The sequence below is a fragment of the Eptatretus burgeri genome, chromosome 11 (assembly GCF_056783735.1).
Source record: "Eptatretus burgeri isolate ZD-2024b chromosome 11, Ebu_testis_v1, whole genome shotgun sequence".
NCBI classification, from domain to species: domain Eukaryota; kingdom Metazoa; phylum Chordata; class Myxini; order Myxiniformes; family Myxinidae; genus Eptatretus; species Eptatretus burgeri.
In genome coordinates this window covers 77797930-77812108 of record NC_140971.1, presented here as the reverse complement: position 1 = coordinate 77812108, position 14179 = coordinate 77797930, and the positions used below count along the sequence as shown (strand labels likewise).

Below are 14179 nucleotides of genomic sequence, written 5' to 3'. Positions count from 1 at the left end.
GTGTGTCATTATATTGTTGTGGCTTCCCGCCCGTCGGCGTGCGAGCGACTGCTTCTAGCCAATGGCGGCCGCCCTCGCCCACCAAACGGACAAACCTAGTCACAGCTTTCGGATCAACGCCGAAATCCAGCTTAGGGTGCATCTTTATTCACACCACAGCCTTGTCAATACTCTACCCGCGCTACAGGGTCCGATCGCCGAATGGTCGATTTACCTAATTAATCGCGCGGGCAGACTACCGAGAGACTGTACCTCAACGGGGCCTGCTTGGAAACGAGCCGCTTAAGCAGCTCGCTCCATTTTGTGATAACCGAGCGGGGTATTATCGCGAAGCCCCGTTGGACCCGATTCTTTTATCGGCTATTAAAAAGCCAGCTATATTCCGAACTCAATTATGGCAGTTCAATGAGGGAAAGGACGCAACAAACGGGTGAACATTTAAACCATGACATTTATTTCACACCCGTAAGCAGTCATGCAGTCATGCAGTCATGTATACAACCAATGCACGTATGCAATCATGCAGTCATGTATGCAACCAATGCACGTATGGGACAAAACACGAGCAACAAAGCCTACAGCCGTTCTATTATTATTTATTTACATGCACTTAACAGCTCTACTTAAGGACATGGCGCCACAACGTTCATTCAAAGAAAACCCTGGAAAAGGCAAGGGGGCAGAACTGGACCTCGTGGGTCTTTATAAGTCATGGAGCTGTGAAGACCGCAGGAGCTCCGAGAGACCATGCTGGTTACCTGTCGCCTTTGTGGCGACTCGCTGGGCGCTCCTCGACGTCCCGTCCACACGGCAGCTGGCGTGACCGCGGCCCAGGCCTCGTGACCGCGGTCGATCGGGCCGAGTCAGCAACGCCTCAGAGGAACGAACGGGCCTTTGCTCTTTCCGAGTTGATGCTCTCTTAAGAGCCCGCCCATTCCTCAGCGTCGTTCGGACTGTCCCGGGGCCCGATCACCTCAGACCGTTTGCCACTGGTTGGCGACTCCTCTCTGGCTGCGCTCCAGCGACCCACAGTTCGGCACGGCATGGCAGGCTGCGCTCCAGGCTCCCGTCTCCTCCGCTCTCTCTAGCTCCTCACCGACTGCAGACTCCAGACTCCAGACTGACCCAGCTCCCAACGCGACTCCACACAACTGCGCACCCTTATATTGGATCCGTGATGCGAGGTTTGATCTCCAATCTCTCACCTCTGACACGTCGCCGGCTCCGCCCCTTTTGATCTTTTGATCCGAATTGTCGCGAAGCTCAGAGAGAGCGGACGTGGGTGAAATCCTCAACCCTCGCCCCAACGAAGGAGTCCCCGCGTCTGGTGGCAGAGATGTTGTTCGTTCAGGACGCTGTTGCCGGTAACAAGATGGCGGCGTTCGTGAAGATGAAGGTGAGGCGATGTTTGTTGTGGCATAGGTGGTGAGGGGATGTTGTTGTGGAGATGGTTGATGAGAGCGATGTTGGTGGTGGAGGTGGTTGTTGTGAAGCGGTTGTTCCGAAATAAAGATAGCAAAATAAAAACGGCTAACTGAAGATTCACAGCCCTGCACACGAATAATTGCCTGTTAAACATCGGTGGGGAAATCTATCTGAACACAGACTTATTTGACATAACTGATCTCTGGGATACCTTTCTGGTGTATTGTGAATTTCCACAACCGTAAAAATATGTATAGTTTGTACATTTTCTGTCAATGTAAGTCCGATTTTGAATTCAAAAAATGCTAATTAAAAAAACAAAAATTTTGATTATTTTTTTCCTGAAAATTGAGATAGCAAAAATTGAGAAAAACTTGACCTGATTGAGCGAAATGAGATGCATTTCTAAATTCAGCATGCAAAAACCATATATGAAACCATTGAGAAATCCTCGACCTCTGAAATGACGCAGACCAGTGTTATCATCCAGTGCCCATGGTATTAGAATTTCATACATATGCTTCTACACTCGGAAGCCATTAGACCCATCAAGCCTGTGCCAACGTTTGGTTGTTTTTCCATGCTCTGTCCTTTAAAAATGGTACATGCAGCTTTTAGCCTGATGGCAGCAGCATTTAAAAAGTCTTTGGTATGACTCTGCTACATTATGGTGGATTTGAACCACCAACGTCCCAGTGTCAGAGCAAATGCAGCAACCATTATGCCGCTTTGGTCCATGTAGATGATTTCGACATTATGAGCTCGAGGTGCACACACTTGCCTCAAAGCTGTCTAGCCTGGGTTTGAATCCCAACTTGGTTATAAACTGTCTTCCCGGTGTTTGAAAGGCAGGGTGATTCATCAATGTGTGCACCGTCTCTCGGATGGACATGAAACGGGCGTCCCTTCTGCTGGCATAAGTTGGTGGACGTTAAAGATCCCACAGTGTCCTTCATGAAGAGAAGGCAAGCTTTTGCCAGCACCATTCACAAATTCCAAATTCCTTCCCTAACCTTAGTCGAATGCTATGCCTGGCCAGCTGGTTCCTGAAACTCGGACCAAGCTTTCCCAATCCAACCCCAAAAAGAATGTGAGAATAATTGTAGCCATTAATGAAGTTGAATTAGGATTTAGACATTAATGCTTTTCCTTTATTTTATTTAATTTTGTTTACAGAAAACAACAACTATTAGAGCAAATTAATTATTTTTATTTGTTTATTTTAGACAAATATAATTAAATAACTGACCAAATGCAGCATTGGAGTATCAAGAGGAACCCAAATAGACAAAGATGGAGTCATCATGATAAATCTCGATAGGATTCGGGTTTTGGCTGCTACTAGTCCACCCTAACACACAAATGGAAACATAACTTTGCCAGCGTTGAGTGGCAAGTAAATGAGGCCTCTAATGCCACCGACAAGGTGACATTTGAAGTGATGAGGCAAAAAGTGCTCATCAATCTATAATGCAGGCTTTGAAACGAGGAGATGCGGACCAGAATGATACTGGGAAGCTAATGCGTTGAGGCACCAGTGCTATCACCCAACCAGAATAACAGACTAATGTGGCCTGCTGACGTCGGCACAATTCCCAATGCTGGGAAAACCTGGCACATAAATGCTTTCAGAAAAAAGATGTCGGAGAATGTGATTACCTTCACATTGATGTTTGCACAGCGTTATCAAGACTCGAGGACACTTTTTCTGACTCAAAGATCGAAGTTCATGGATGATACTGATGTACTGACAAATGGAGTACGGGGAAACTGGCGAACGAGGACCTGTTCTCTCATGCTCGTAGGGGTCGTAGTGTCGTATATACACTAAAATGATCTTTTTATCCGCAAGCTTGTCATAACATGTTGGGATCGGGTTTTTTTTCCTCATTAACTTTTGTGCTTTGAAAACGAATGTTGAAGTTTGTTCAACTGCTACGTGTGACCAAGCCTGAGAATCGGTTTGGCTTCGAAATGCTCAATTCCTCCCACGTGTTCGTAAAAGTTCTTTGTGCACAATGACACTTTAGATTTTCGAATTTTGATTTGTTATGGCACTTGTATCTCTAATATCCTCTGCTTTCATTTCAGAAATATACGATGACTTCTGGCAGTGCCACATATTTTACGGATTATGTTTATTTTTGAAAGCATTCGTGGTTGGCTTTTACGCCTTTTCAATTTTTTTTTTATAGACCAGACACTTTTTCTGCCTCGTGCATTTTCTAAACCTCTTCCTTTTATGAAATGTGGGCAGCTTGTTTTGTGGCCGTCTGTAGAGGAAGTGGTCTGTTGTACCCATTGTATATCACCTAGGGATAGGACACTTGCTCCTAAAGTAGGTTGTGTTTGTTTGTTTATCTGGTGCAAGACTTCTTGTGGTGGAGAGTTCTGGATGGGAGGGAAGGGGCATGCGGGAGAGGGGTGGGGGATCTCAGTTGCCATTGAGAAATGGAAATGCTTCAGGTGGGTGGAACACATTGTGTCACCTGGTTTTTACACCTGGCTCGAGTGAAACGGCCCATGTTTTACACCAGTGTAACTCCTTTGCGGGTGGGGGTTTGCAGGAGGAAGTGAACTCTTGTTAGAATTTCTGTACCCTCTCTCGATGCTATTTGTGAATTTATTTTAACCTAATTTGCATTTGCTTTCACATCTCCAGGCTTGTTGGAGATTCACTGCTTCAGTTCAACAATGAGATCCTTATTTGGGTGGAACCGGATGTAGAATTTAGGTGATTGTGATACTCATATTTGCACCACTAACTTATTGTATCTCTCCATTGTTTAATGTGTGTCTAGTTCTGTTTTCCCAGCTTTTTTGTCATTCTTTCTCCTGAAATAAAACTGATACTTGCTTGTTTATTGCTTGGTTTTCGTCTTGTTAACAACTTGGGTTTTGTCCAATAGATATTTATATTTCTTGCTGAAACTCTTTCTGAATAATCGGGGTGAGGCCGACTGGTACTGAGCTGCTGTTCTGCTCTGTCCACAACACTCCTCCCCTGACCTCGATCACCAGCCAATTCTCTGTCGGCCTATCCACTCTTCGTCCACCTCCACCTTTCTGACATCGTTCTTTACACAATCCTCCCGTCTCAACTGCGGTCTATACCCCCCACCGCCCCCCATTTTTTCCTGTCTCGCTCTTTCAATACATCCGCTCTTATCGGAAGTCTATTTTCCTCCATCCGTACCAGGTGCCCTAACCACTTCAGCCGGCTATTTATTAGTCTTCCTGTTGAGCTCATCTGCACTCTTATCTCCTCCCTCAGCTCATCCATCCTTGTTCTATCCACCCCCTTCACTTTCACAATCCTCCTGATGCAGTTGTTCTTGCAAGCCTGCTGCCTCTGTTGTTGCTGCTCTGTCAGCGTCATATATATATATATATATATATATATATATATATATATAGATATAGATATATATATATAGATATAGATATATATATATATATATAGATATAGATATATATAGATATAGATATATATAGATATAGATATATATAGATATAGATATATATATATATATATATATAGATATAGATATATATAGATATAGATATATATATATATATATATATATATATATATATATATATATATATATATATATATATATATATATATATATATATATATATATATATATATATATATATATATATATATATATACAGTACCAGTGTACTGGGCCCGGTGTATGCCCCGGTTAGAATAGGTGTACCATATCCCTGTGTCGTAAGAGGCGACCAGGGTGGTGTCAGGAAGGGCATCCGGTGTAAAACCTGTGCCAAATCAGTATGCGGATCATACGGATGATCCACTGTGGCGACCACTGATCACACAGTCTCAGGGGTTTCCTTAGCCGGTTACCGGCGACCCGCAGCCATCTACTCAGAGAGAAAAAATGTCAAAGGTTGCCGCCTACTTCAGCGCCGATTTTTCTATTTTTTTTAATTATTATTATTTTTTTGTCACCACGAAATCTCTACACCCCCTGTTTTGAAATCCAAGACGAAAACACATTAGTATTTCGATAAAAGCGGGCTTACTTTTACTGTTAGTACTCTCGCCAGGTCTAGCACAACACTGAACTAAAACTAACAAGCAGGTAAAACACGCCTCCTGCAATAGAGAGTTCTCTGCTTTAGCTTCGTTTTGGACTGTTGGCCTGATACCCTGATACCATACAGCAATGACCTCAAGAAAATAAACTTTGTAGGCCTCGCAGTTTCGGTGCCGAAACGATGGCATCGAAACGAAAATCCCTGTTTGACTTTGGATTTTCGAAGAAGTCCAAAGACATGGGAGGTAAGCTTCTGGCCATCAGTAATGCGTCTAAACTTGCACTCTCGCGAGTGCGACGTTGTTGTTGTTTTGCGAAACACGTGTTTCACCTCGTCCATTTTGAGCTTTTGTCAAGTGATGCGACTCCAAAATACACGGTCACCCGTTGTGCCTTTTTAATTTATAAAGTAATTAGCCTATAAGCTTAAAGCAGCTTTTGTACATCTTATTATCCGTGGTTATTTGCATTGAAAATCGCTGTTTATTCACTGAAGTGAAGGCCAAGTATGAGCAGCTGTGAACTGGCCAACTGAATACTGGTACTGCAGGTACATGCATGTACCATAGACTTGCGAGCTTTTCTTGACGATATAACAACACGATATTGGTGGATAATGTAAGGTGGAAGTTTAACAAAATTGGGATTGTGACTGACGCAGTATTCACACTTAGACTGTTTGATTGGTTGACCGATTGAAGCTAGCTGACATCGAATAAAGAAATGATCAGAAAACGAGTGAAGTTAAATACATGTTTATCATTCATTTTCAAACAATAAACTAGTCTAAAGTTATTAGTTTGAGCTGTTTATTTAATCAAAACAAAACACAATAAAATAATAATAAACAATATTTAACAAAGTAAAATGAAATTGAAGAGGGGAAATATGCATAAAATGAATGAAAGAATGCCACGGCCAACCCTGAATATAGGCCAAGGCCCCGCCCCTGGAAAGGTGGGCCGTAGGACCTGTCCAATCGGAGGCGGACAGCGAGGTGTGTTCACCAAGGCCCCTCCCCGCTGAGGGAGGTCCATAAATTCCCAAGCACTCTATGCGGCAGGTGGTCTTTTTGAGGTATTGGGTGGTCTTTTTGAGGTCTTAGAGTTTTTTTGGGGTCTTGGAGAGTCTTTTAAAAGTTCTTTTGAAGAGTTTTTGGTGGGTGTTGAGGCAGCAAATGTGTCTCTGCTGGCCCTTTACGAGGAAGGGAAGAGCGACCCCGACCCCCCTCCGTGGACCCCGGCCATTCACTACCCGAGCTCCACCACGAACCTCGAGTCCCACACGTGCGACTGGGGACCAAACCAGCGACCATTGTCAGGTGCCGCATCGCGGATCATGCCCTTCCTCCGACGCAGGTACACCACCGAATTCTGGCCCCCAGCTTGTCTCTCTCCTCAGCTGCGAGGGTCCAATAAAGAACTCTGGGTTTCTTTTCATTTTGTGTGTGTTTCTGCGTGTGGGCCTGTCTTTAAGTAGAACTGAATAAGTGTTTTTGGATCATTGTAAATACTTCTTGCATATTCGCGTTAAGTCTTGCTTTGTGTCTTCATTTACTGGAAATAAAACTTGTTAGAAATGTTCTCAGTTCATTTCTGTCCCTTCTTGAATTAGTCCAGCATGGTTTGGATCTGAGTTTAGGCCGGGTTTTATCCCCGATATAATCCGTTCATTCCAGCCGGCACGGCTTTGGCAGTTTCCACTCGGCTGCACCCGAACCGGAGTTGGTAGTCAGTAGTTGGAACTCCACCGCAATTGGTAGAGTGACCCGGTTCGAGCAAGACGTGCTGAGGGCGTGGTTTCCCCGGTAGTCGAAATCGCGTAGTTAATTAGGTAAATTGGTTATCGACCCTACGCTACGTGGTTGAGATATTGGCGTCCACGGTCGGTTCGACGACCCACTGGCTCGCGGAGTTATCCGAGCGACGGCCTACAATTCCGGGGAGGTTGGTGGGAGACGACGCAAGTTTCCCCACCTAGTGGTCGTTCTCGCCACCAACCCCCGGCCCACAACAATATATATGTAATCAGTTTGCTGGCATTATGCACGGCATCAGGACTTTCCCTTTTAACTTCCTTGAATCTTCCTATTCACAATCAAACCCTCCACTTTCTTATATTTGTACACACCCACTTGTATACTCCATACGCCTGACTCCAAACTACCGTCATGGGACACCATTCCACCTAAGTACACAAATCTATTTCCCTGCCATATCTCCTTCCCCTGTCACATGATGTTCAATTTCTCTCGCTGCTACCCAACACACATTACCTCTGTTTTCTCCAGGCTCATCTATCCATGGTTCTTAAATGCCTCCTCCACTCCTTCAGTGCTGCCTCCAGGAGATGCAGGAATTCAGACAAATAATACTCGTCAGATCTGCTTTATGTTCAAATTCATGATACACACTGATAATGAAAATGATGAAAACACTTTATTGTTAGTTTTTTTTTTGTTGTTAAATTGATGACATCATCCTTGGTATACCTTAACCTGTGGTGCTGCACCATCAAGTTGGGAGCGACAGAGACATGACAAGTAAATGGACACCATGATTTAAAAAAAATAATTGATTTATTGAACATTTGATGTACATTTGATCCATTTTAATACATACACTAGTATTTGTAGACTTGCCATTTGCAAATTTCAACGCTTTTACTCTTTCAGGTAAAAATTTTACCTAAGTTCTGAAATTATCTCTTGTGGGATTTCTGCCCAGGCTTCACGTAAAAGGTTGAGGAATTCTGCCCGTGAGTTTGGTTTCCTGGACTTTTTCCGCACAGCTCGATCCAACATGGCCCAGAGGTGTTCAATGGGATTAATGTCAGGAGACTGACTTGGCCATGGAAGTCGCTTGATCCCATTTCTGTCCTGCCATTCTTTGGTCTTTTTTGCAGTGTGGCATGGAGTTCCATCTTCCATGAACAGAGTGTTGTTTTTGACCTTCTGACCAGTGGAGAAGATGGGGAGACGTCCATCCTCAAGGATAGCATTTTATATTGCAGAGTTGATGTTGTCAACACACTCCACAACCTCTGACCGACTAGCACTCCAGATTACTCCCCACATCATCACTGAAAAACCACCGTGTTTGACAGTTGGCCACAATTGGTTCAAAGAAAACTTTTGACTGGGAAGTCTCAAGATCCACACGCGTCCACCATCAGAAAATTGAGCAAATTGGGACTCATCTGAAAAGTCGACAGTTTGCCAAAACTCCAAGGGTCTGGTGGCCATCTCATCAACCCACTTTTTTCTCCTATGAATGTTGGCTGGTCTAGAAGAGGTTTTCTCCTCGCTGCTCTCCCACCGTAGCCCAGTTGATGAAGGTACCTCACGTTAGTTCTTCAGCTCACCTGGACCTCTTCTGCAACATATGCTGCCTTGCAACGGGGAGTTTTCTCAATGGACCGCTTGACAGCTCGAAGACATCTTTCTGAGGGCCCAGATCGACCAGAACGGGAAGGTGTGGATTCCTTGCCTTCGCTGGTGAATTGCACAATCACCCGATTGACTGCAGAGAGCGTAATTCCAAGGTTCTGGGCTATCTGATGCTGGCTGACTCCACCTTCCGATTGGCCAACAATTCGTCCTCCTTTGAAAATTGGAAAGTTTCTGTGCTCCCTGGGTTCGAGGCATAGTTAATTGTTTCTGCAAAGAAGTAGTTGAATATTGGTTCAAATCACTGAGTAAAACTGTTATACAGATGAAATGAATAAATTTAAGGTGTCTATATACTTCTGTCATGTCTCTACTCTGTCAGCCTGTCCATGTTGATTCTATTGTGTTATCTTATGGCTTTCATGACAAACACCAGTAAGTGTACTAGTTACTATATAACTCATAACTTTGGATCTAAGTTTAAAGCAAAATGATGATGTTCCCTTGAATACATCATTTCGTCATGAAAAAAGTTTATGAATGTGTGTGCGAGCCTGCGCATCGAAGGTAAAGGGGTTCTCTCACCCCTAACTCACAGATTCCAAGTCACGCCACTGAAGGAAAGTAGTGCTTAAGGTTAGAAATACAAATGATTATTTGGTGCTTGATTTTGCACGTGCCTTTTTTAAGCGAAGTGTTTTTAATGTACAACCCAAGGCTTGTGGAAGAGCTGAATGACGAACTGACAAAGGGAATAGAACAGATGGACATGAGAAAAGTGCAAGCAAATAATATCAATGAGGGTAGTTGAGATGCATTTCGATTGAAAAGGACAGGTTTAATTAATGAAGAGATAAAAATATGAATTGGATGATGATTGAGAGTGGAGGACAAAATGAGGTGTGAATGACTGACTTATTTATGGGATTCTATGAGGCCCTTTATTATTGCTCAATTTTAATGGAAGCCGTGGTAATGGTGACTTTAGATGAGGTGGATTAGGGAGGAGGAAATTGGGGTGTGTTTGAGTTGGAAGAGAGGTGTGGAGATTTGCATTTCAACCATTCAGTTGAGCGAGGAAGGGTGGATTAACAATCCTGACATGCCCACCTGCCTGGTCTTGCGTTTGAATGCTTGGAATGTGATTTGGCCCATATTTGTGAACTTGCAGGTTAGCATGGTGTGTTAGTCCCAGGAAATGGCAAGCGCCTTCCTGGAGGTGGGACATGGAGAGGGAGCGATGGGCAGGCAGGGACAGCCACGCTCCCCGCATGGCAGCGAGCGCCTGTTGAAGATATACACTTATTCCGACAGCGTGGACCCCACCAGCAAATACAAACAAGTTCGCTATCGAGATAACACGGACATTAAGGTGAGTCCGGCACTTCCTTTTGTTTGTTATACTTGACCCACACTGGCTCATTTCATTATGTGCATGCAAGCGATTAACTTGCTCAATTGTAGACCATGCTCAGTCGGAAGATCAATGTGGGAGGGGGGTGGGGTGGCACTTAAATTGGTTTACCTGCTCTTGTGTTTGAATGCTGAACTGACACACACTTGGTGTTTTTGTTACATCCACTAGGTGTAGTTACTTTAGTATATAGGTGTTTCATACATGGAAACCCTTTGTTGTTGTTTTAAAATACACACAGTGCAGTAACTTATTTGATGTTGCATGCGACTTACTCGTTGCAGAGTATCGTGCATTCACTAGTTGGGGCAATCAACCCCCAGTTTGAGGTGAATTACGGAATACGCCTGGTACACACGCATTCAGACGAGCTCTACTGGCTGCATCATGATTACACTGTGGCCTCCGTGCGGGAGAAGTATGAAAGCTTGCATCCACCTGAGGACTGGAGGTGAAAACATTTTCCAGTTTCTTGCTGTTTATTCTTATTTTTTTCTCATTACTTTAATTTGTTTTGTCATCCTGTATGCTGTTCAGGATTTCCAGAATGTTGAATTGCTAATGATCCACTTCGTTTCATCATGCTGTTACTGTCAAGGAAGAGTATTGTTTTAAAACGTTTTTTTTTTTTAATGTTCTTTTATTTATTTTTTGTGTACAGATACGAACTCAGGATGCGTTACTTCCCCAAGTCCCATCTGGATGTTTTCAGCCAGGATAAACCAACATTTACATATCTTTACCATCAGGTATGATTGACACCTGAAGTTTTATTTATTTATTTATTTGTAATGATTTGCATATTGAATGGGTGATGTCGGTGAGAGGGGTGGGTCATTGTCGGATAACCGAAGACTTTGGCGGCCTCCAATGCTTTCCAGGTGCGTCATGATTATATGAACGAATTCACAGAGAGGGTCGATCAGGACACTGCTTTGCAGCTCGGATGCTTGGAGATCAGGTGATGATGCTTTGGCAAGATCTAACCTTGGTGTATTTATTACATTTACCCATTCAAAAAACAATAAAGGCGATTTGTGTTCTACAATGTTCAAGTACGTATATAATTCAAGTAAAATAAAATAAAGATTTTAAAGGTTGTAGAAAAACAAATTGTGGATGTTTACCGCCGTTAATGTGATTTTTATTTTTTACTTCCACTTATCGTGGTGGCATGATTTCATCCTTTCAACTGGCTATGACTACGGTGCATCGCCACTGTTACTGAGTATGGGGGCGAGGATGTGCCGCTGATGCAATTGCCCCTGTTACCAGCGTGCTGGTACTCATTTTGCCAACCACGAAAGGATGACAGGCTGAGTCAACCTTACCTGGTATTAATTCAATGGCCTGGCAAGGGCTTGAACTCAAGACCCCAGGATCTTAAGCCAGCCACCTTAACCATTAAGCCAACACCAGACCTGCAATGCCTTTGACATCACCTCATTTAACACACTACATTAGTTCTTCGTGCCCATTTGTGTCCTTTATGACGTCTTTAAAAACACTAAGTTTCCTGTTTGGAATGATTTTCAATTTTGATTGACTGCCACACAGGCAGACAGACGATAAAATTTTTTTTTATCTCACTCCTCTTTGCATATGTGTGATTGATTCAGAGACAAAAGTACTGCCGACATACAGGTTTGTTTTGTGATTTGTGTGTTCAAGATATAACATTAAATTGAAATCAAGTTGTTCCTCGATCATAAACCGACGTTTGTAGACAGGACCGACAGAAGGACAGACAGACAGGTGAACCGATTGCTTAATCCTGCTTTTCACGTCGCGTGCGCGGGTAACAAAATACTGTACAGGTAATGAACTGGTCAGGAGTGAGGGCTGGGTGGACAGGAAGCCAAAGCTGTAGAGCGCATGGATTTAGGATGCCATCGTGGTATTTAGAAAGACATATTTTGGAATGAAGGACATGGTCCAAGTTTGCAACCTGACCTGAATCATAACCGTGACTGTTGATGTATTTATTTTTTGATGCCTTGTTTGACCTAGCATCAATGGAATGTGTGAAATTTTTGGATTTATTTGTTTATTTATTTATTTTTTACTGTTGTTCTGCCCTGGACAATGACTTGGTAATTACTCGTTTTTCTTGGGGCCTAAACTGCATAGAGAGGATGAGGAAATTCAAATGCACACGTTGTTCCAAAGTTTTCAGTCATTTCCCCTTCGACTCTAACGACCATGTCTCTCATGTGATTTCTTTCACCAGACGTTGTTACCGGGAGATGCCCCAAATGGCATTGGACAAGAAATCCAATTTTGAGCTGCTGGAGTGAGTGCACTATTCTGTTCTCTTGCCTGTAAAAACGAATGCTCTCGGCGCAGATACTCTTCCTGTTTACATTTTTCTCTTTCCGAGCTGATTAGTGGATAAGGCACGCTGCTTTACACTTTTATTCTCCTCAGTAGTTTTCTTTCTCCATTTTGCTATCGATCTCTTTGCATTGTCTACACTTTTCCTCCAATCCCCATTACCTACAGAAAGGACATGGGGCTCCTCAGGTTTTTCCCCAAGCAGCTGCTTGACTATGTCAAGGTAAGATAGTCGTGGGGTGAGCGAGGTATTTTTTTTGATTACGTTTTATTTTATCAGTGCTGTACCACTTGTGGAGTAGCTTTTACATGTCTCGTGTGCAGAAAATAAACATTGGGAAACATAAATTGTAAGGCCAGCAGTAAATAATTGACACACTCGTGGGATTTCAACCTGGGATCAGATATTGAGCTATGCTTTAGATGGAAATTCCTAGCATGCCAACCCTATTTCGCCTGTTCTGAAAATACTTACCCTGATAGTAGTTAAATTGGTGCATCACCATTTTGCTGGATCTAAGCATACATTGTCATGAGATGTTAGCTGACGATCATGGTGTTGAGTAATCTCATGTAATTGTTGTCAGTTAAAGATGAGATGAGCCCATAGTTTTGGCCTGGCTGAAAAAAAAAAAAAAAACACATCGTAGAAGGAAGGCAGAAGCAGCCAGGATTAATGGTAGGATACGTTTTTCTTTTGTAGAGTCGAGGCTCATGAAGGAGCTAGAACATAGAATGGATTAGGATGCAGCAGAAGAAAATGATCAGCAGAAGGATAAGGGGAAATGTATAACAGCAGGACTGAAGTCCTAAATAGAGAAGATTTTGAAGATGAGGGGTGTGAGGAAGTATAAGGACACAGGGCACGGCCAAGGTGGATACAGAAGCAAACTCTCTCATGAAGGTAAAAGAGAAAATTTTGAAAGTGGTGGGTTTGGGGAGAGTTAAATGGGGGTAGACAAGATTATGGTTTTGTATTGGCTGAGATCGTTGTCAATCAGTTGTCTTGAAAACCTGGAGGGAAGAATGAGATTGAAAATAATGTGGAAGTTGATTCCATAGGCAGAGGAAAAGAGGAATGAATGATTGGAGGTGAGCAATGATTCTGCCTTTTGGGAGTTTCACCAGAAGGGGATTGTTGGCAAACAGCATGTGCCCTGCATAAACATTGGGGGGACAAAGCACGGAACGAACAGAGGGTGTACGACCAGAAAGGAGGCGGTAGAAGACAGAGAACACTGACCTGTCTGTGATGTGAAAGTGGTTGGCCCATTGACTCGGCTTCATTGCGGGAGATTGCAATGATCTTGAAGGTCTTGATTTCTACTGCCTCAAGCTGAACAAGACATGAGGCAGGGATGTCAGCTCAAAGGGGAGCGCAGTACTCCATGAAGCTGCCAATGAAGGTCTTGTAGGTGGATACGAGTCCAAGTGTGCCAAGGAAGGGACTTTGTACAACGGAGGATGCCCAGTCGGTGGCTGGCTTTGGATGCCAATCTTGAAATGTAGTTTGACCAAGAAAGAGTATGGCTGAAAGTGAGGCCCAAA

At 43.4% G+C, this 14179-nt stretch overlaps 1 protein-coding gene across 5 annotated transcripts in view; it reads left to right on the top strand.

The window, feature by feature from the left end:
• LOC147017435 (focal adhesion kinase 1-like) overlaps positions 1-14179 on the top strand; it is a 118864-nt gene that overhangs the window by 32940 nt on the left and 71745 nt on the right. For all 5 annotated transcript variants that reach the window (XM_085847095.1, XM_085847094.1, XM_085847092.1 and 2 more), the window contains exons 2-7: positions 10055-10255; positions 10582-10748; positions 10959-11046; positions 11179-11258; positions 12528-12590; positions 12800-12854. In XM_085847095.1, coding sequence (XP_085703221.1) covers positions 10082-10255; positions 10582-10748; positions 10959-11046; positions 11179-11258; positions 12528-12590; positions 12800-12854 — 627 coding nt within the window. In that variant the 5' untranslated portion in view covers positions 10055-10081. The remainder of the gene's footprint in view (positions 1-10054; positions 10256-10581; positions 10749-10958; positions 11047-11178; positions 11259-12527; positions 12591-12799; positions 12855-14179) is intronic.